We start from the raw sequence: 22352 nt of genomic DNA, 5'->3' as shown, positions 1-22352 counted from the left end.
AAGGAAAACTGCTGGGGAAAGGAAGCACTCCTCTCTTGTCATTTGTAAGAACTGAACACCTCACTGCACCCAGCAGGACCAAAATCATTTCCCAACTTGGTCACTTCTCCTGCTCTGCTGCCTAGAAAGGCAGCAGCATCACTCACATTTCACAAGAATCTTCCATTTTTCCTCCCCAGGTGAAAGCAGATGTTTTTTTGGCTTCCTCTAGTGGGGGAATATAGTGCTAAGCAGTTCCAAGCCAGACTCCAGCTGCTTCGGGACTTCTGCTGCTCATGTGTAGGTGTGCAGCATCACAGAAGAGAGACATGTCAGAAGGGGTCCTTTATCTCCCTTTATCTCACTGACAACATGGCATTCCACCTTAACAACCCTCCCCCTCCTGCCTGGCTTTAGTCTCATTGCAGCATCAGCGCTGAGCTGGACAGTGATACAGACCTTAATACTGGCTTTCCCTGAGCCTTGCTCCAAGGCAGTGCCTCTGAGATGCCTTTTGCCACCTCACCTCTGCTTCAGTATCAAACTGCCTTCATGCAAGACCATAACAACATAAATGACAACACTTCAGCACTCCTTAAGTCCATGACAGGCAGAACATCTCCATATTCTTCTCTACACCATGTTAACACATCCTTTTCTGCGTTTCAGCTAACAACACAAGTGTGGTAAACAGCTGAGCAGCCAGGGAATTCAGTCTCTGTTCCTGTGTATAGGACAAGAGCAGCTGAGCAAGGACAAGGTCTTCATAGATCACAAAATTCAGCTCCATCTGCAGCCACCTTGCCCTCTTGCCGCTAGCCATCTTCCCTCAACCGCTCATCAATCGCTTCTCTGACTCCAGGAGGATTAGATTGCAATGAAGGAAAAAACATATCTGCTCTGCAGAGACTCCCCTCTACCCTTCCTGTAGCAGGGCAGAGTAAACGCAGCAGCTCATCCCAGGAAACCAGGGAGTGCTGGACAAGAGCACCAGCTCCACAAGCCAAGTGCAGCCAGATCTACCAGATCTGACCCTGGCTGATGAGATTTCTTCACAGAAAAAACAGCATTAGACCAAGAATGAGGTCAGCACTGTCAGTCTCAATCCCACCCTCCACCCCCTGCAAACAGTGTTAAGGGCTTGTTTGCTCCAAAGCTACCAACAACCTCTATAGCCTGTTTAAAGCCTTGGAGCCCAAGGCTGGTCCCTCGAGGCAGCAGAAGGAATGTACACGTACCATACTGTCCTGGGGCGAGTGGCCCATGGAAGCAGCAGCCGCTGTGCAGGATGCCTGGAGAGTCTTGGATGCGCAGGCACAAACAGGGCTGCAGAGAGCAGCTGCTGTGTCAGTGCGAGCGAGGGAGGAGCCCAGCCCGCCACCCACTCAGCAATGCGCAGGAGGACTTAACCCTCTCGGGGTCCGGCCGCCTCCCGGAGCACCCACCTCGGGCACTGCTACCTGCCCGGACTGCGTCTAAACCAAGCACCCTGTGGCTGTCCATTAATGCCCAGAGCACCAAAGTCGGCTCAGACAGCTCCTCCCCAGTGACACGGGCTGATCTGGGCAATTTGGGAACACCACAACTCTGGTGGCACTTTGAAATATGTGAAACTGGATAATTTCCTGCCAAGGAATTTCTCCATGTTATTAGAATTTTTTTTTCCTATAGCCAATGTCTGGCTACGTCTTGCAAGAGTGTCCCAGAGAGGCCCTATTTCCTCTGAGGGGGCTTTGGGTTGAGTTGCCCTTAAACTGGATTATCACATTTCTCTCTAGCAGTTGCAAACACTACAAACCAGCTTCTCTAATTAAAGAAGAGCAATATGTAAATAATAGGCACAGCTTTAGCAGCCCAGCTGGTGAAAAGTTGTGCCCAGTATCACATACCTGACGAGTGACTGCTGGCAGAGAGGGATATGTCACAATGACCCCAAATCTCAATGGACAGAGAACGAAACTTGAATGAGCAACTTGCTTTGGATATTATTTGCAGAAAATAAATTCAATTTCTCTCTGTGAACCTCGCACCTCATTTTCTTAACCAGGATAATAGGGGATGGCCCATTTAACCTTCAAGGCACCGAACAGGGAAGCATCCTTCCTCCTTCCTGCTCTGCTGGGCCCAAGTCTATCAGCCCAATATTGCAGTATAAAGATTATTCCATGGTGTTGCAATATAAAGAGCATTCCATGGTGTGTTCATTGCCAACAATGACCTTTAACTATGTGAGCTAACTGTAGAAGCTGGAAGATATCCTGCCCATCCTCTGGCAATGCTCTGGAACAAGAATATTACAGAATTTTGATAGTTTTTTTTTAAATAAATTAGAATCTTCCCTTCTGCAGCTTATAGATGACACTAATCAGTAGCAAAGGTTGTCTATGAACCTCTGAACAAAAATTAACACAATGAAATCAAACATCTTAGATTTCTGTACGTTTTGAAAAGGTAAAACATCATCAGCTCAACATCTTCCTTTAAAATACTAAAGATTCCCAGGAGACAAGATTCAGCCTTATATGGAGGAAAAAAAAAAAAAGAGGAGTTCAGGCTCTGGGAGATGCTAACCTGCTCCACTACATCTGCCATATCCCAGTTTTCTGCTTTGCAGTTCAAGCACAGAGGCAATAACACTAACTTCTTGATTTTGCTAGATACTTTGCTGTAGCTGTTGGGACCTGTCCCTAGCAAGCATGACCTCTCTAACACCAGGAGAGGAGGGATCTTACTGGAATCATCAATTCTGCCTTTGCCTCCAGCACAGAAGCCATGGCAGGCAGTAATTCTGACTCGTAGGTCTGCACCTAACCAATGAAAACAGACAACTGAGAGATGTTGAGGGGCAAAGATCTTCTCCATTCACCATCACCATAGCATAACTTCCCAGCCACAGCAACATAGCAACGATGATCTAAAAATCTTCCTATTTTCTACAAAAATGTGGTGGCTTCCAATTGCTATTCTTGAGATTTCATATTAGATACAGCTATCTATTAAATTAATGACTGGGGCAACCACTGGTTGACCAGTAGGACACTTAGCCAAAGATCCCTACAGCAGCTGTTGCCTTTGCCATGAACTGGTTATATAACTGGCCTAAAAACCTTCTGCACAACCATTCTCCAACGCAGCCCTCCTACCTTCATGGGCCAGGTAGTGGTTGCTGGTAGACTCTTTATCTCTTACAGAAAATTACAACGAACCATTAAATATATATATGGATGCATACATATATATACGCACTAAAAATAGGTGCCAAAGGCAGCAGAAAAGGGGCACTTCTACGCAAAACCTTGCAGCATTTCTTGCCTCCTGTAGCTCCTGAAGGGAGAGCACCAAGCTTCTTGCTTCCACTTCCTACTTTCTGACCTCAGAGAGGCTCACAGAAGTACAATCAAGAGCACATTGTTCTTTTTCAGGAATTCAGGCAATTTGTCTGACAGCTATAAACAAAACAGAACAGCACCATAACCAGAAAAACAGGAATAAACAGAGGTTTCTATCAAACACAAAAGCCCAAGTTTTAAACCCAAATTCTTGGTACTGAAGTAAGGCCCATTAATCTCCAATTCCAAGGACCATGCCTACACTGTTTTTTAAAGACATTATATCTTCTGGTACAAAGACAGATTTATTTCAACAGATGAATTACAGAAGAGGCGGATTTTTCCCTGCTTCTACTAACCGAATAAACTGCTTTCCAGTGAGGCAAAATGAGAAACTAGTCAGGGAGCTACTACAGTTTGAAACCTGGCAAGGCTCTCTAAGCCAGGGAGCTCTGGCCAGGCTTTGAGGAGCCAGTGACTTCCCTGGGGTCCTGGGCTTCCTTCTCTTTTGACTGCCCGAAGGAAGGTCAACCCAGGGCTGTAGCTACCGTGTTATTGCGAGTAAGAAAAGCAGAGGAACTGTAGCTGGTGCAACACCTGTTTAAATATAGAATTAAAGTGCTAAGGATGTGAACATCTGTTTCACCACTGTGTACCTGAGTCAGTATCACACTGATATGAATGTTCTGGATTATAAATATTCAGAAGTCACAAACTGACAATCCTCCAGGCCTTCAAAAATAATAGAAATGACCTACTATTTTTTTTTCTTTCATTATTCTCAGATTTTAGGGGGCAGCCAGAATCACATCTCCATGTTTTTCTCTATCATGTTGTTTAAAACAGCAATAAGTGAAGGCTGAGTTTTTGCATAAAATAAGAGCTCCAAGAACTACAGCTGAAGAAATACACTGAATAGGGTTTATAATTATTATTGCCGCTAGAGAGGTCCTGCTCCTCTGAGCAGGAGATCGGAGTTATGAGCTACCTTGCATAGGTCTCTTGTTCAAATGCAGTTGATTTTCCTCAAAACCATAGGCCAAAAGATTTTATGAGAACAGAAACCCTAATAAACAATATCCAACCTCCTGAGAAAAGGTGAAATGAAGAATTACCATGCACTGATCCAGCATCAGCCCTGCTTTTAATTTGAGCAACATACTTTTATTAGTAATTCAGGCATGTATTTCGCAGCACCTGAATGGAAACGTTGCTGTCTCACAATGCACAGAACTCTGGTTAATTCACATCCTATCCTTCCGGGCTCTCATTGCACAGGACTGTCAAAGCAATTGCAAGATAAGAGGTAGCAGAATGTCACTGTAGCATGCTCTATAGTGAAAACTGTGGAGACATGTGCAAATTTCTTTGCATCTATCCTCCTGGAAAACTTTTGTTGTTGTTGTTGTTAGCAGTCCAGCTACTGAATCTTTCACAGGATCTCAGCTTTCAGTGAACCAAAATAAATGATTATTTATTGTTAAGTCTTCAAAATCACATCTATCCTTTTTCTTTTCTTTTTTTTTTGTCCAGAAATGGTATTTTTTACTTTTTTTTTTTTTACTGGCTTTACTAGGGTTTTCTAAGGGGTACTTGTTTTTGCTGAATATCTCTGAATTGTTCTACACAATTATGTAATAGTCTTCCCTTCTTCATATTTCCTTTTATTTACAGATGTAAATACCTGTACCTTTTTCCTCTATTTGGTTAGTTATAATAAGTTAAAGATTTATTTCCTACTTTTATCGAGATTCCATTAATATACATATATTTATCTGAAATGCGGTCACACCTTGTTATTTGTTTGTATAGTTCTTCAAGAATCTTCTGACCTTAAGTACTTTATTCTTTCAACTGCTTTGCAGGTCCAATGCAGTTATGCATTTAGCTAACTCTTCTTAATTTGAGAATAATCTTTTCATCATTCTAATGCTATAGGACCTAAGGACCAGACTGTTGGGTAGATAGCTCAAGTCACCAGTTGCTTTTGGCTTCATTTTATTCTTCATTAAATAGCATATGATTTTTGTGATAATAAACTCCTTAATGTGGTCCAGAGAGACTGTCAGCACCTGCCATCAGCCTCTCCTCCATTTCCTTCTTTAAGGAAATCCATAAATCCTATAAGCTTTTTGTGGCAACACACTGCTCTATTTTGCCCCAGAAAGTAAGGTTTTAAAAATGGTCATCCTAATTTAATTCAGCAACTCACAAAAGCTTTAGGGAAAATGACAGAAGATGACCTGTCTAGAATTCTCAGTGGAGAGGATAAAGAGGTTTAGAAATCAAGGCTGCAAAACTGGAGCAAATATGAACAGTACTGAAAGACTGGAGGGAACAAGGAAGGCAGGATGAAAGCAAACACCGGGGCACAGTGGGAACAGCAGTGTGCACCTTGCATGAGAGCAGCGGGATACCTCAGCACGCAGAAGAATGGCATAGGAGGGCCCGGGATCAAATCCTAGTGTTTTCTTAATCACACTGAGTTCAAGGAAAGACTTCTCCAAACACATTTCCAAGTAGCAGCAGCAAAGTCTATCTGAAGAAAAAATCTTGCCTTCCACGTACAGCAGTGTCACTGCTGGTTGTACTTTTTTAGTAGCCTTTGCTGACTTCTTTACACAATACCTCCAAGAGACTTCTCCAGCTGGAAGTGCAATAAAAGCATTTCACATGTCCCAGAGACAAATAGAATGAAGGAGGTATAAATAAGATCTAGCACAGAATGACTGTAATAAAGAAATGGGACCACGGCAATATGAGAGAAGTTACGAGAGCTGAAATATGGTGCAAGATTCACAGAAGCACAGAAAGGTTGATGTCAGCGGGGACCTCTGCAGATCACCTAGTGCAACCCTCCTGCTCAAGCAGAGTCACCTAGAGCAAGTTGTGTAGGACCCTGAGCAGGCAGCTGCAGATCTCCAAAGATGGAGACTCCCCCACCTCTCTGGCCAGCCTGTTCCATTGTACTGTACCCCTCCTCTTATATAGTCTATTTTTCCTTCAAGCTTTTTTAACCATCTCAGGACTCATTCAGTCTCTGAAGCAGCCAGTAATCTATAATAGGCATCAGCTACCCTGAGCCGGATCAGATTCCTGGTGTGTCCTGCAGTTCTTCAACTCCATCTACAGGGCTTGGACAAAATGGAGACAAAAAGTGCAACTAATCCTTGTAAAGGACAGGGTCTCTCCAGAGCCACTGGCTTGCCAGATGCCCTGTGAGTTATCCAAATAACACAAGACTGGTAGGACAGTTGTGAGAGGGTCACTGCAGGATCCTAGGAAGCAGATGGGCAACAAGAACCAAAGACAATTACAAAGACTGTATAAATTGAAGATGGAGCTAAGCCTGCAGGACAAATGAAAGGGAAGCTGGGGAGAGCTAGCAGTAGTGCAGATAAGATTTCTAAAACAGAATATACTGGGGAAGCTTAAAATACTCAAAATATACTGCCATTTTTGTTATGTGCCTCAGTATCAAAAATTAAAAAGGACTGTAAAAAGGTACAACTTTTACTAACCCATATCAGTCTGACTTCATTTTTCCCCTCTATATGATATCTAGAATGAGCAACTTGGGGATGTTGAAATATGGACATTTTTCTTTAATGAATGTAACACAGCTCTGTAATAATTCTCGGAACTGCAAAACTCATAACTTGTCAGTTTTATGCACATTTAAATGGAATTTTACGGGACCTTCTGTCAGAGTGAACTCAAGTTTGAAGGCAACTAAAAAATAATAATAAAAAAAAACCACGACCACCAGATCTAGTTAAAACCACTTGTAAGGATACAGGAGATAACAATACTCTACGACTGCAGCATGTAAATGAGCAAGCATACACTAAACTTAAACAGAGTATTCTGATCTTTAGGTAGCAATCAGGGCTCAGATAGGACATCCATTTTAGGCACGGTTCCCTTCTGGTTTTATGCCCTCCTATAATATGAGATCTGCACTGCAGCACAGTTTTCTCACAAGGATGCAGCTCAAATGAAACCGAGGATGAAAAACAAGTGAAGAAGTGGAAGGAAAAATCAATAATCACTTCTGAATTATTCATCCTCATGAAATATAAATAAAAATGCAAGTAAATCCCATCTTTAGAACAATGATCCCAGGAGAATTTTCTTTTAGGAGTCCAAATGTCTACAACAGATTTCCTGCAGACTCATCAGTATCCAGTAAATTCCACAGGCAGAGGGGAAAGATTAGGTCAGTTTCAGACTGTTTGCCTGAAGGCCAGTAAAAATCATGAGCAGACAAAGCAAATTTCTGCAGTTGACACAGCCAAAATTCAAATTAGGCTTTAGTTTAAAACAATATATACTCAGGGCTGCTGGGAACAGGCTCCCTGTAGGCAACAACAATAACAACCACTTTACTATTATTGTTATTGTTGCCTTATTGTATTACTTAAGATTTTTTTTCCTGCCTTCATTTTGTCTTTTTTACTATAAGAAATTCAAGTCTCATCCAGCTAGTCTTTCTTAGAAAGTTCTACAAAAAAAGTAAAGGCCTATGCCACAAAAGAATAAAACACCCTGTTTCAAACACTCCAAATGCAATCCACTTAATCCATTTAACAAATGGCTAAGAAATATAAATAAAAATCATGGAGTTATTCACAAGCTACTACTTCAAGGGCAGACTCATGTAGATTTATTATTTCTTGTCATTCCCATGAAGGAAGGAGAAGGGAGGAGAAGGGAGAGGAAGGAAGAAGATCTACCGGACAACAAATACTGAGAAAAAAAAATTAAGAAACACCAAAAAACATTGCTATGCTCCTTTTACTGCATCCTGAACAGAGAAGCAACCCTTTCATTGTTGTTCCTCTTCATCATTATTTTCCTTCCTCATCAAATTTAAGGGTTACACTTTTTTTTTAAAGTCCATTCAAACAAATCCTGACATCTAGAATCATTATATGAAAGACATAATACAACAGGAGAACTGATTCAGCACAATGAGTTCCTTTCATTATCTTTGAAGGATTCAAAAGACTGTTCCAGGATAAACCTACTTACTCTTTGCCTCCACACACTCTTCAAGAGTTAGAGTTCCATGAGCTGCAAACAATATGTTTCGTTTTAGAACTGAGATAATAATTTTGTAGGGCACATTTTATCTTTAGTAAAAGTCCCAGTCACTGCAATGATTCCAACTTTGGGAAAAATAAGTAGATTATATGACTTTGAAATTTAGATATTAAAAAACAAACCTTGCCAAAGTGGAAAATTAGTTATCTGTGGGAATACAGAACAGTAAGAATAAATCTGTCCAAATCCTGTCTGGATTTTTTTGGAGAGCATGAAAATACAAAAGTTTTACTATGAGAGCAGTATTCTATTGCCTTCTTGGAGTGAGTGAACCCTCTGATTAACATCTGTGGCAGATAGCTTATTCTCTGTCATTTCCCACTAAGACAGCAGAAACCTCTAGTTTTGCTGAATTGCTTCCTTAAACAGAGAATCATCTGTGAAACTCAATTTACTTAGAGAAAGCAGGTCAAAGATTCACACCTACGTACAAAAAAGACATGAGATTGTGATGACCACGGAGGAACTACCTAGCTCCCCATGTAGTCTTTAAGTCACCATCTCTACACGCGTGATTCTCATGCATGCAGCACACAGTACCAATTTCCCTGTATTTTATTACAGTCTATGTGCTGTAATTTTAGTTCTCCCCCACCCGGCCACCCCCACACACAAACTAATCCACCAGCTCAAGTCACTGGGCAGGCTGAAGCAAGCACCAAGATCTGGACTATGACTCACCATGCTATTGGGAAGCTTAGGTAGAATGCTGAGGTTTGATGCACTTGTATTATCAAGCTGTTAAGAAAATTCAGTCTCACATTCTACAAAAATCTGTAGTTTCTATCAAAAGGATTAAAATAATTTTTTAAAGATGAGCAGCCAATGAGCAGTTACTTATTGCTGGAAATATTTCTAGGGGAATCCCACACAACTGCTGCTAACAAAGGATCAGTCAATTATCTGCAAGAAGATACAGTAACTGTTAACTAAAATTTTGGATTTATGCTAAAATCATCAACTTGGCTTGTCTACTAGAGCAGATATTTGCTACAGACAAGAACAAGAAATTAACACTACACTTATATGATGTTGTTTGTATTTTAGAAAGCAGAGACCCCATGCCTGAAAAGAGCACACAAAATCCCAGTTTAGTGTAGAGAGCTGGCATCTCTGTGGATTTTTATAAAGGCTATTAAGAGTAACACTGTCATCCCAGCACATCCACTACAAGACCACTACAGTCTTGCTCTTTTTTTTTTTTTTTAATGTAGATTGTGATAAACTGGAAAGATCACAGCAGAGTTACAAGCCTGAAGTCAAAAGCCCAAAAAGTTAGCCTGATTTATAAAAGAGAATAAGCTATGAGGTAGATAGGAAAATGCATCAACATGCAATAAGATTTCTAATATAAGAAAACTCTTCAATTTAGCAGAAAAAAACAGAATGAAATATAATAGCTGGAAGCCACAGCAGACAAATTCACCCTAGAAGTGAGGCATAGTTTTAAGCATGAGTAGCTAATCACTGAAAATGTAGCATGTTTTATGGCAGGCTGCTTGCTGCCAAATGGATTCAAAAATAAACAATGACTCTCCTTAAAGAGTCTCTATAATACAGGTCATTGTACCAACCCCCTTAAAAACAAAGAAAGCTTAAAAGTTTGTTCAATATAAATAAGACAAATTGATTGTTTTCATTCAGTGAATTTATTTTCTCTGTAGCGCTCTTTGTTTTCCTGAAGCCTGAACCCAAGAATTGGCTCTTTTGGCTCCCCATTGCTTCCTACGGGCTAGCAGGATAAAACGGTAAATAAAAAAAAAATGCACATGGAATAGGGATATGGTGCAGATTTTATGCAGTAGCAGATTTACCCTACCAAGAAATAAGGAAAAGTAGATTTTTTGCATGCAATCTCCTGATGTTTTCCAATGAAGGAGCAGGGCTTTCCATTACACAGAATAAAGTGAAAGCAAAATTACACTCCAAAAAGATAGATACTTCCAAGTACAACTCCCTTAACAATGCTTGTTAACGCTACCTTGGGGTTTCCTAGCACAAAGACCATCATAATTTCTCAGTGTCAAATAGGAGGTGTATCATCTCAGTTTCTCAGGACTGAAGCACCACCAGAACAGAAAAAGAAAATGGGTGCTTCCAATTCTGCAATTCTTTTTGGGAGGGGGAAGGCAGGGGAAGAAGATATATTCTGGCAATGGCAGGGTTAATGTAGCAAGGCAAAATCATAGAACAGAGCCAGTAATAGACTCAGGGACATCTGTTTTCTAAGGAGGTAGGAATTATGGCGTTAAATTTGTAATAGCACATGACAAAAATTAATTTAATGGTGAAAGAGGATTAACAGACTTCCTCCACACTGCCTTTCCACTGTTCTGAATCTGTACCCAGTGGAATAATTTATTTCCTCAAATAGCAGCTAAGATTCTGGGCAAGATCACTTCAGGCAGAGTCTGCCTGCTTCTTTCATCCCAGAGTGATGCAGCAGAGCACCAAAGGCAGTATTACTCCTCAGGTGGAGGAGTTAGTGCTTCCCAACAACATGGAGCACCTTGTGCACAGTATGGAAAGCTGATGACATGACTCATTTCTGTTGATCTAGCACACTCATGCCCCCAGCTGCTCTACTCTAGACTGGAACAGTACAGGAGGGTACATTTGTTGTCTGTAAGTTAAGACATGTTCCATTTTATGAGGCTGCCCTGGGAAGAATGTAGAAAATGGAAATGCAAATTTTACTAAATGCATTGGGGAGCTCAGGCAGAGTAATAGCCCAACTGGCTCATACAGAGAGGCAGGCGCTGGCACACTCCTTTAAGCGCAACACTTAGGTAAATGGGAAATAGAAACTGAGAGCAGCTGGTCAGAGGCTTCCTGCTAAAGCCAATGCCAATAGTAGGGATTATTTGAAGGCAAAGGGAAAGAGTTAGGGATCTGCACTCAAAGTAGTAGTGAGAAGTCTACCAGAAAATTTTACAGAGATGTTGGAACTGTCATATATTCAAGATTTTCTCACTTAATCCATCTTCCTTCCCTTGTGTTCATCTTGTTCCTCTTAGCAAGATGCCCTTTACAGGTTATGGGAGAGCCTTCTGTAGCGGTCACTGAAGCCAGTAAATGAGAACAAGGTGGACATTGTCACAATTAACCAAGAATACATAAACAAGGCTTTTATTACCATTCTCTAAGCATTAGTGATACTAGTATTCCAGTAACATTTATACCAAATCACCCAAAGCTCATACAAGCTTGTATTAAGTGTCTCTAGTTCTCAGAAGTTCTAAGTATTGACAATACGTGAAATCCCTGAAGAGCAGCAGAGTCCGAGAGCAGAAGTGTGCTAGAGCTAGTCTTACTTGTGACTTCTGACTTGTTGTGAGATCACTCTGTCATCGCATCTGGCATGCTTACAGCAAGTGCAACCAAGCCTCTGACAGCTAGAGAATGCTGCCTTTGTCAGCTAGATAAGTGTCACTGCAATACTGAAAAAAAACAAAAATAAATCAAAATAGTTCTGTGTGCAATGCCTGCAGTGAACAACAGGAAGTAACTACCACAGAGCACTGTTTACACAAGCAACAAGCCTGTCTTTGAGAACATAATTCTTATTTGCAACTGTTCTGCACTACATAGATCCCTCAATCTGATATCCAGTGACAGAGCTGCTAATTTTACCAAATGGAGAAAACTGCCTTTAACAGCTTTTTGGTTGTTGTTTCTCTGCTAGTACTGAGCACAGTTGTTTGCTCCTTCTTCCTTTTGTTCTCAGCTGGTTCTCAAAGGTGGTGAACAAATTTGTTTAAATTTAAAAATAATATATTTTATGAATAAGAAGCAGAGGTAGCACAAAAAAGACCAGCCAGTCATGGAAGAAATAAAAAGGTTATTCTGAAAAAAAAGACAAAAAGAATTAAAATGGGTTACACAGCAAAAGATGGCAAGTGCCTGCTGTGAAAGAACTTACGTAAGGTGCTATAAACAGTGTCTCCAGTCCTTGAAATGCCTGGGTTGTCAAAAAAAAAATTAGAATCAAGTTCACCAAGGTCATGAAAGACACTGCTCCAAGTACTCAGTTACTGAGTTTTAACAGCCAATTCAGCTTTACAGCAAAAGGTTGTAGCTCCCAGAACTGGAGCCAGCAGTGCACTGACCCTAGCTGAATTCTATGGAAGCAGCCAGACAAATATCAGAAGATGTTGAAGCCTGGAGTTCAGATAGAGGTTTTGTATTGTGGTGATTGTCATTCATGAACTAAATCTGAGGATGAGAATTGGAAGCCTTAGATTTATTTTCAAGTATTATAAGAAATTGCATACACCAGCAGCTATAGGGAAACAATAACACAAATTAACACACATTAAATACTAATTCAAATGAGGAAACACAGTATTTTGCTTAAGTTCTTATATGATAATAGGCTGTGTTCCAAGAAAGTCTTGTTCCCATTTTCAGATGTACAGATATGAAGCCCCTGTTACCTCAAGAAAGCGAAAAGATGATCTAGGATAGCACTGTAATGCTGTTGCTGCTTATGAAGATAATGCAGAGCACCATGTATCTTGATTCAAGTTTAGCTGAGATAACCAAAATGACTAATGATTGAATAGCCACCTAATTGCAGACAGCATCTGTAGGTTCAAAAGGGATTAGACTACTTTTAGTAAGAGTGGTTGAAAATATGCCCTTTAACATTCCTAATCAAACTATTATGCATAAGGAGGGCATGTGAGAGGAAAAAAAAAAAATCAGAAGCAGGCAAGCTCATGCATTCTCCCTAAATTCTGTTAATGCTGAAGACAGAATATTGGGCTAGCTGGACTACTTCCATGATTCACTGAGGCATTTCTTACGATTTCTTGTTTTTGAAAAACTAAACAGAACTTGCACTTTCTTACTATTCAGTATATTCAATTGTATATAAATTTAAAAGGTCACAGCATTTATGAAAATTTGTTTCACAGGAATAATACTTCATATCTTCTTTGAGTAGATTCTATAGCATTTTCCTGAAGCCTCAGTTTCAAGTGTAGGTTTAATACTTACATGAACTCTGAAGTGAAAAGCATCATTTGCCATTTCTTTCAGTAATCAACATTTCAACAGAAAGGCATGAAAATAAGAACTTGATGTTCAACTAACTTTTGCTTAGCTGAAATGCAAGAATACCTAATTCAGGCTCTGGTTTCCGATTTTTACCAAGTAGTCTTTTGGGTGTCGTAGCAACAACCATAATATATATACGGTGAACAAAGGAACATTTTAAAACACAGAAAGCAAGAAAGAAAAACATGTAGAATGGGGATCAAATGCAAGCTCTGAGACCAAGATGTGCATAGTGAACTCAGGATTATCCTTTTTCACTCTGATCAGGTTTGTAACTTTAATAACACAGTATGATTGTGCAACTAGTGTAATTAACACTAGCATTTAGCCATTGCAAAGTTGAATTCCTACCATAAATTCTAATCAGGCAATAAAAATGGACTCTTCTCCTTAAGAGTATGCTTCCAAAACAAACAACCAAAAAAAAAGGAGGAAAAAAAAAAAAACAAAAAACCACACACACAGAACACCACAGTTGCCTTCACATACTATCATGAGGTGTCCCCCAGGAGACTGGGGCATATACACCAGTGTCCTCAACTGGCATTAGATGTAAAGCAAAGGATGACTGAGAACCTGGAGCATCAGTAGGACAAAACACATGTGCCTTAGGTCTAATGTAACACACTTCAGAGATGGCAAGCCTGACAATCTGCTGCCTCAAGGCAGCTACACTGTGACACGAACAGTGATGTCTTTCATCATAAATCATTAAGTCTGCAAAGCAAGCAAACTAGTACTCCAAGTGTTTAATACTTCTAAGTCCTTTACTCTGAAGCAGGAAAAGTGTTCTAGGAGATCAATAATTTATGTCAAGCATTTGTTCAAGCAAATTTAACTTGGAAGTTGTTCTTGATTGCTTGATTTTAAATTACATAATTAAAGTTACCTTGGAAAAAAGATTATCTAGTTCCATATACAATCCTTCTATTGTTGCACAAGGATATTTTTTTCTAATACTCATATTAGAACTTTCAGATCCATATTATACCTCATGAAAACACACTCCAACAGGCCTTACTGATCTGTTTGGATGAGATATTTTTCCTCTTTAGTTAATTCATTTCAGATTTAGGAGATTTTTTTTTAAAATGCAAATAGATCAGACCTTAGCTTGGATGTTTGGTCTAGTTACCCTTACTCTCCAGTAACCAACTACAACTAATAAGTAAACAACTACCAACTAATTCAACTACAGTGACAGACAAAATAGAAAACTCTTGGCAGTTGTTGCTGTAGTATAGTGTTGTAGAAGTCTGTATCAGTTGGCTAAGGGGTTTGGAGTTAAATCCATGCTGATTTTGACCATCTGGCTATGACATTTACAGAATGTAATGCTCTTAAGTGATCTCTCCTCATGTCAGAAAATAGGAAATCCTTGATATTATGAAAGGACAAAGGCAAAGCTGCACAAAACCTGAAGTCAGAAGATGGTGGCTTCCCTTGGATGACTTAGGCCAAGTATCTTAAGACTTCCAGGTCTAAGGAGCTGCAGGTTCATACTCTCTCTTCTTTTAAATAGCCAACACAATGGCCCCTTCCAATGGGGAGCTGAAACAGAAGTATTGAAGTAATCCATAGGCATGATTGTATACTGATTGCGTCGGCAACAGGCAGTCAGCCTCATCTGAGTCACCAGACACTCACAGTTTCTATCTATGCCTTCATTAGCAGAAAAATATTAGTTTGATATCACCTATTATCACCTTGCAGAGGTAACTGTGTTAGGATCAGGTATATGACAGATGAGGGTCAACATTTCTTAAGTTATTTGGTATAGGTTTCACCTGGGCAGGAACACGAAGCATGCACTGGCAGCACAGAGCCATTATTAGGATGTCTTTTTAGGTGGGAGTAATTTCAGTGGTGGCTAGTAATAGGACAAGAGGCAATAGGTACAAACTGAAACAAGAAGTTCCATCTCCATATAGAATAGAATACTTAAGGTTGGAAGGGACCTCTGGAGGTCATCTAGCCCAACGCCCTGCACACACAGGGTCACCTAGAGCACGTGGCACAGGGCTGCGTCCAAGCAGGTTTTGAAGATCTCCAGAGAAGGAGACTCTACAACCTCTCTGGGCAGCCTGTTCCAGGGCTCTGGCACCCTCACTGTTAAAAAATCTTTCCTTAAGTTCATGTGGAACTTTTGGTGTTTCAGTTTGTGGCCATTACCTCTAGTTGTGTCGGTGGCCACCAGCGAAAAGAGGCCAGCACCATCCTCCTCACTGCCTCCCTTGAGGTACCTCTAGACACTGCTCAGGTCCCCTCTCAGCCTTCTCTTCTCCAGCTGAACAGGCCCAGCTCCCTCAGCCTCTCCTCATAGGGCAGATGTTCCAGGCCCCGATCATCCTTGTGGCCCTGCGCTGGACTCTCTCCAGCAGCTCCACATCCCTCTTGTCCTGCAAAGCCCAGAACTGGACACAATACTCCAGATGTGGCCTCACCAGGGCTGAGTAGAGGGGCAGGATCACCTCCCTCGACCTGCTGGAGACGCTCTTAACGCACCCCAGGATCCCATTGGCCTTCTTGGCCACGAGGGCACACTGCTGCTTCACGGTCACCTTGTCGTCCACCACGACACCCAGGTCCCTCTCTGCAGAGCTGCTCTCCAGAAGGTCGGTCTCCAGCCTGTCCTGGTGTCTGGGGTTATTCCTCCCCAGGTGCAGGACCTTGCACTTGGCCTTGTTGAATTGCATGAGGTTTTTCACCGCCCAGTTGTCCAGTCTGTCCAGGCCCCTCTGGATGGCAGCGCAGCCCTCTGGGGTATCAGTTACTCCTCCCAGTTTGATATCATCAGCAAACTTGCTGAAAATGGAGAAGAACTTCTGTACTGAGAGTGACAGAGCCCTGGCACAGGCTGCCCAGGGGGTTGTGGAGTCTCCTTCTCTGGAGATCTTCAAAACCTGCCCAGATGCCACCCTGTGCCCCATGCTCTAAGTGTCCCTGCTGGAGCAGGGATATTGGACTAGATGATCCCTAGAGGTCCCTTCCAACCTTAACCATTCTGTGATTCTGTGAATTCTCCCATCTTCTTTCCCTAGATTTCTCTAATTTCTGATTCCCAAACTTAGTTAGACTGGGAAATTCTCCATTAGTCACATATGCAAACCTTCCAACCCAAATTTTAGTCAGATTATTAATTTTCCTTTCAACAGCTCTCTAGCAGAAACTTTTGTGATGACTGGACTTTGCCCGATCACTAACTTAAGACCATACTTCATTTCCCAGTAGTAAGAGTCCCCTCAGAACTCCCCATTTTATATTGGTGAGTAGGACTGGTCTCTCTTTACATATGTGCATAACCTTACGTAGCTTAAATTCTTTAGTCAGGAGTCATCATTGCTGATAATGCAAACTCATTTGGTACAGTAATCTGTTACCTTGATGCTCATCCCTCTTGTGGGATTCAACTGGTGACCCTTCTCCATTGAGGCAGCTGCTACTTGCACCAAAACCCCAGTTTACCCACATTTCATTCAGTTACACATACCAAAGTCTGGCCTCTTATTCCACGGCTAATTGGCTTCCCTAAAGCAGTCTTCATGAAAGACTCAGATGTCCAAAATATTTGACAGGTAGACTAAATGTACATGCTTGCTAACTCCTCCAGAAAATTTCAAGACATTTGAAAAGCAGGACTTCACTTTGCAGCACCAGTGGTGACTTCTCAGCTAGATTATTTCTGCAGGTGTCCACTAATTCAGCTTATTATAATTTCTACTGATTTGCCTAGTAGAGTTGACACTTTGTTTACAGGCCTGCAATTTCCTGGATGCCTTCTTTTAAGGTCTGACATCGCATTTATCATCCATTGCTTTTCAAGAGCCAAGGAAGTTTTAAGCAAGAGGATTCATGTTGCTATTATTAATCAAGATATTTCACCCAAATTCTAAGAATCCTTGGGTGACTTGTTAGTGCTCAATCTGTTTGTGCCACAGCCTCTGTTATAATTGCTTCAATTTCAGACAGATCTTCTGCTTAGTTCTTCAATCAGTATTTTTAATACACAATATTTTAATCCCATATGTCAACATATATGCACTGTTTTGTAAAGAGGGGGACTTCATCCCCCTGGTAAGAAGAAAGTTACAGGGAATTTAAGTCAGTTACAAATCAGAGAAGAGTCCAAGTATCTTTTTGATTAGACACCAATTAGAAAGACATCCTTCTCAAATGGAAAATATATTCATCCGCTTTTACAGGAGTCTGAGAAGTACAGTGAACTATAACCTGCTCTTATACAAAAAAAATTTGCAGTAGTGTCATCTGTGTTTTCTACGGAAACTTTAACATACGTTACACAAACATAGAAGCTTGGAATCCAAGCCTTCTACAATCTAGGCATGCATGCTTCTTAAGTGTTAACAGCATTTTTACAATGTTTCTACTCATCATTCTCCCTTGGAAAAGGGAGATAGGCCTTCGAAAATGTGAATCTGAAAGTCATTTGATTAGTCTTAAACACCACTCTCCACATGCTTTAAGCAGACCTAAGTGCATTCTAAAACAAATCCATATTGTGCTATATGAATAAAGACAGATACATATATTCTAATCTTCTAGGATAACAGACTTTTAAGTAGTATATGTTTCTATTCACAGTAATGGTAGTAGTAATATCAGAAAAGTTAACAAACAAACAAATAAAAACAAGCAAACGCACTGACCTTTAACTTCTGAAGAAAACTGAGCCAAGTGCCGGGTTACAAAGAGTCGGAGTTGCTCATTCAGATCACAGGACAGAAGGTTAATGTTCCAAGAACGAATTCCTGCCCAACAAGAGAGAATAGTGAGCCACTTATGTTTACTCCAGAAGCAGAGGTGGAGATGGTGGAATCAGCAGAAAGAGCATCTTTGATTCCTGTATATCCTAGACAACATGTTTAAGACTGAGAAATCTTAAGCTGAAGACCGTAAGATACTTGCCTGTCAAAAAACATCCATCTTGGAAGTGCAATAAGCAAATCTTCATTCAAGTAAAGTTTCACCTAAGTGATACTAGCAAACTGCATGCAATGATGGCCAAATAAATTACACAACTGCCTAAGTAAGCGAACAGATTATGGTAGTTTTACAACTTCTGCAGTATCCAGCATTTCTGGCCACAGGCAGAGATGGGCTACTGGATGGCGGAACTACTAATCAGCTCAGACCAGCAGTTCCTATGCTCTTATAGCCCCTGCCTTCTCAAAGCCAGGAAAGCCTACCCCACTCCCAACTCCCTCTACCTAATCACTCCTTCAAATGCCCCATGATCCCCCTGAGACCCCTGGAGTTTGCTCTTTAATCTACTTAATCTTTGTAAGCTAATAACCTTCATACCACAGCAGGAAGCAGTGTCTGCTCCCAGAGCAAGTGGCACCATGCCATGCAAGTCACCTTCAGATCTTGGGCTGAGCAGTTTCATCTTATGGATGACAAAGCTCTACATGTCACTTGATCTTCGTATCCCCACGAGGTCGTATCCCCACCTTGGTACTACCAAGGAAGACAATATCAGCATGAATGACTACTGCTGCTACCTGAAGCAGTGCAGCTGTTGAAGGCCCGCACCACAGTTCTCAAAACAACTAAACTAAGAATTTAAACTTCCAGGCTTGTCAACAATGTCCTTGTCAAGAGTTCTCCTGCCATCTTCTGGAGACGTTTTCTCTCTTTCATAAAATATCAGATGTACAACCAATAAAACTCTATTTGTCTTCTTTCCAAGTATGCTGTCTTTTCATGGAGCTACCATTCCCAGTTACCACGTTTCTAGTTTTCCAGCACAGTAACTCAATATAGTTCAATAGTTACTGCTGATGAGCAATAGGAAATGGTATCCTCTAGGACACAGGTTTCAGTTCTCTACACATAAAGGAGGAGCTAGTAACCAACTCATCACACAGTTCAGTGGTCTGAAGGCCTGCAGAATCCAGAGTAGCTCAAGATAACTATTCTTAGTTTGCCTCTGATCACAAAAGACATCACAGAATAATATAGCTTACCTATTACACAATAGTTTGTGCTGCAGAGTATATAAAAACAGCAAGCACTGAATATAAGAAAAACTTACCACCATCTTAAATGTCACGGACTATCTTTTCCTTCCAGTTTGGGCATGGAACAGAAATAAAAACAAACAAAAAACAAAAACAAAAACAAACAAAAACCCCAAAACAAACAAACAAAACCCCAAACGATAAAGGACAGAGGAGAAAGGTACCCAAAATGAATTTTCTATGAAATACTTCTGGAAAGCACAATGTCTTGTACAAAAGTGATCGATGCAAGTGCTTCTTATTGCAGTGCTCATTAGCATTCAAACCTGGAAGGGAATACGGTGACACTCTGCAGGGCACATCCTGCTGATGCTAGCTGCTGTGTCAGAGTCATGATGTTCTACTGCAGCAATAGACACTGAGGCACTGCTACATCCTCTAGGATGCAGAAAGGAGAGATCCTCTTTCAGAGATAGGAAAAGGAGGAACAAAGCTCTCATCTCTCCTTATCCTACTTACAACAATTTATTCAGCTCCTTCCCCTGACTATGCAATTTGAAGTCATTCCTAATCGCCTCTCTTGCCACAATTTACTTGTGGATCTCACAGTACAGGAACGAGAACATTGTCTTTGCATGATCCTCTACAGCCTCCTCATACAAAAGTGCAGACTACACTGCACTAAGGTTTCTAAAGGTGCACTCTTCACAAACGCACAGCTCAGGTCAGGTACCATGTGACTTATCAGTTTCTGATTTTTTTCTTATGCCCTTGTAAAGTTTATTTCCTGATGAGATAATAGGCTTATAGGACTTGACATTTCCTTTAATACCTGATCTGCTCTTCCATTATTGTTTAAAACTGCAAAGAGTCACACTGGAACAGAAAGATTAATATTTGTTAGAAGGTATTTTGGAATAAGTTTTGTTCAAGTCTCCCACAAATACATGATGCTACCACCTAAGCGGCAGAGAACATGGGAACAGGCAACTTCCATCAAAATACTGTACTCACTGTTCCATTCTTCCGAACCAAGCACTATAGGAAGAACCTTGGAAAGAAAAACACACTTTCTGCAATAGCCAGGGTAAAAGATTGAATTACTTGTGTCTTTGTGAAGACAGGACCTGATAGCCAGCAGTCTTTTTTTTCTTTTGTCCTTCAGAAAGGATACTAACTAGCTCAGTTGTATAACATGGAACATTTTGCACCAACTTTGCTTGCAAACTCTGTCTGATTTTAATCACAGCTGTAAGCCCCTTACTGGACATTTCTCAAAAGAGCGTTTTTTCTGTTACTTTGTTAGAGGGGCAGAAACATTTTGTTGTTCATCCTTCTTTGTCTCTCAGGGAAACCATTCCTCTGCTCCGCAGGCTGCTCTTGAGCTACACAAGCCTCATGTGAATCCTCTCCAGCAAGCTACCCCTGAATAGCTTGGAGATATAATGTTTGTACTGATTCACATTTCTAGGACTGATGTGGAATGGCAATCTATAATCTTCTGGTAGACAACTAACTGGATTCGCTTTTGTTTCTGCACTTGCACACCCAGGTTGCAAAGGCCGTTGCACAGATAGCAAGAGCAGCTCTTTGAAGCAGAACTTCCAGTGGCCTAATGGTCTGAGGAAAACCTACTCCTGCTGAACACAGGATAAAACACTGCTAAGCAGTGTGCTGAGCAGCTCAGGGGTCTGCTAGCAGAGATGGCTGGAGAAGATGCTGGAGTGGAGAAACCAGAGAAGATTCAATATTTTTACATTCCCTTCTTAAAATTGCACTGTTCATGTGTTCCTTAGCACTGCTTAGGTTTGAGGGGAAAACAGTTAGAAATCGTCTCCCAGAAAAATGCTATTTGACAATGCTGACAACTGTTTATATTGCCATCTCCTAAACCAGTATATCTTGAAAACTGAAAAAGAAGAAGGGCATGCACAGTTGCAGGACTGTTATTTTATACCTTGACAGTGTAGTAAATTCCTTATCAGGACAGAAACTTCCTTAAGGTTCTGGTGCAGCTGATGCATTGTGCTTCATCATTTTCCTTAGGAAACTTCCTAAATTGCCCGGAAGAGACCACCGCTCTTTGTTCCTCCTGCAGCCCTTGGCGGCCCCGCCCCGCGCACAGAGGGGCTCCCTGCGGAGCCTCCCGGCGCCGCGGCCGCAGCCCCGCCGGGAGGATGAAAACTCGGGGCTTGAATCACAACATGTTTTCAAGCTTCGATATCCGACAGCCTTGTTAAGGGCACCCCAGTCAAGGGAACCAGGGGAGACACAGCGATGTAGGGCCCGCGGGAGCGGCGCCGCTCCCCCCATCACTGCCGGTGACTCCGGTGATGACTCACTGCACTGGGCTCTCCCTCCCCTCGACGGGGCCTCGGTCACCGTATCACCGAGGCAGACAGAGCCGCGAGTCCGCACAGGCGCCCGGCCGGCAGGGACGGCCCCGCTCAGCCCGGGGTGGACAGAGGCACCTGCGGCACCGGCACCGCTACAGCGGCGGAAGGAAACACCGCCTCCTCGCGCCCGCCTCACCGCGCCGCGCCGCCCCTCACCGCGCTCCAGGGCGCCGCGCAGCGCCCCGCGCTCCGGCTCCGTCCCGATCTCTCCGATGACCGCGAGCAGCGCGTGCCTCCGCCGCCCCGGGCCGCGCCGCGCGCCCGCCTGCCAGGGCGCTGCCATCTCCATGGCGACCGTCCCGGCCGCCGTCTCCATAGCAACCCCCACTGCTGCCGCCGCAGCGCGCGACGACTGGCGCACGGCTCTTAAAGAGCCCAGGCAGCCGCTCCTATTGGCTGCGCCGGCACACGTGGCCTCGCGCGACTGCGGCAGCCCCGCCCCCGGCGGCCGCGCGCCCGCGGCGCTGCCGGACGAGTGGCCGGGCCGGGGCGCGCAGCGC

General features: G+C 42.1%; 1 protein-coding gene across 1 annotated transcript in view; it reads right to left on the bottom strand.

Moving 5' to 3' along the window:
- Positions 1-22189, bottom strand: part of MAP1A (microtubule associated protein 1A) — a 48841-nt gene extending 26652 nt beyond the window's left edge. The window contains exons 1-2 of the mRNA XM_088530170.1: positions 22009-22189; positions 18143-18244 (exon numbers count right to left, since the gene is read on the bottom strand). Of these exons, the coding sequence (XP_088386296.1) occupies positions 18143-18244; positions 22009-22168 (262 nt within the window). The 5' untranslated portion in view covers positions 22169-22189. The remainder of the gene's footprint in view (positions 1-18142; positions 18245-22008) is intronic.
- Between the last annotated feature and the right edge of the window lie 163 nt (positions 22190-22352).

The sequence above is a fragment of the Tinamus guttatus genome, unplaced genomic scaffold, assembly GCF_059628265.1.
Source record: "Tinamus guttatus ecotype Peru unplaced genomic scaffold, ASM5962826v1 Tinamus_guttatus_pri_ptg000004l, whole genome shotgun sequence".
NCBI lineage: Eukaryota > Metazoa > Chordata > Aves > Tinamiformes > Tinamidae > Tinamus > Tinamus guttatus.
The sequence above is the reverse complement of the archived record's forward strand: the minus strand, read 5'-3'. Positions and strand labels throughout refer to the sequence as shown.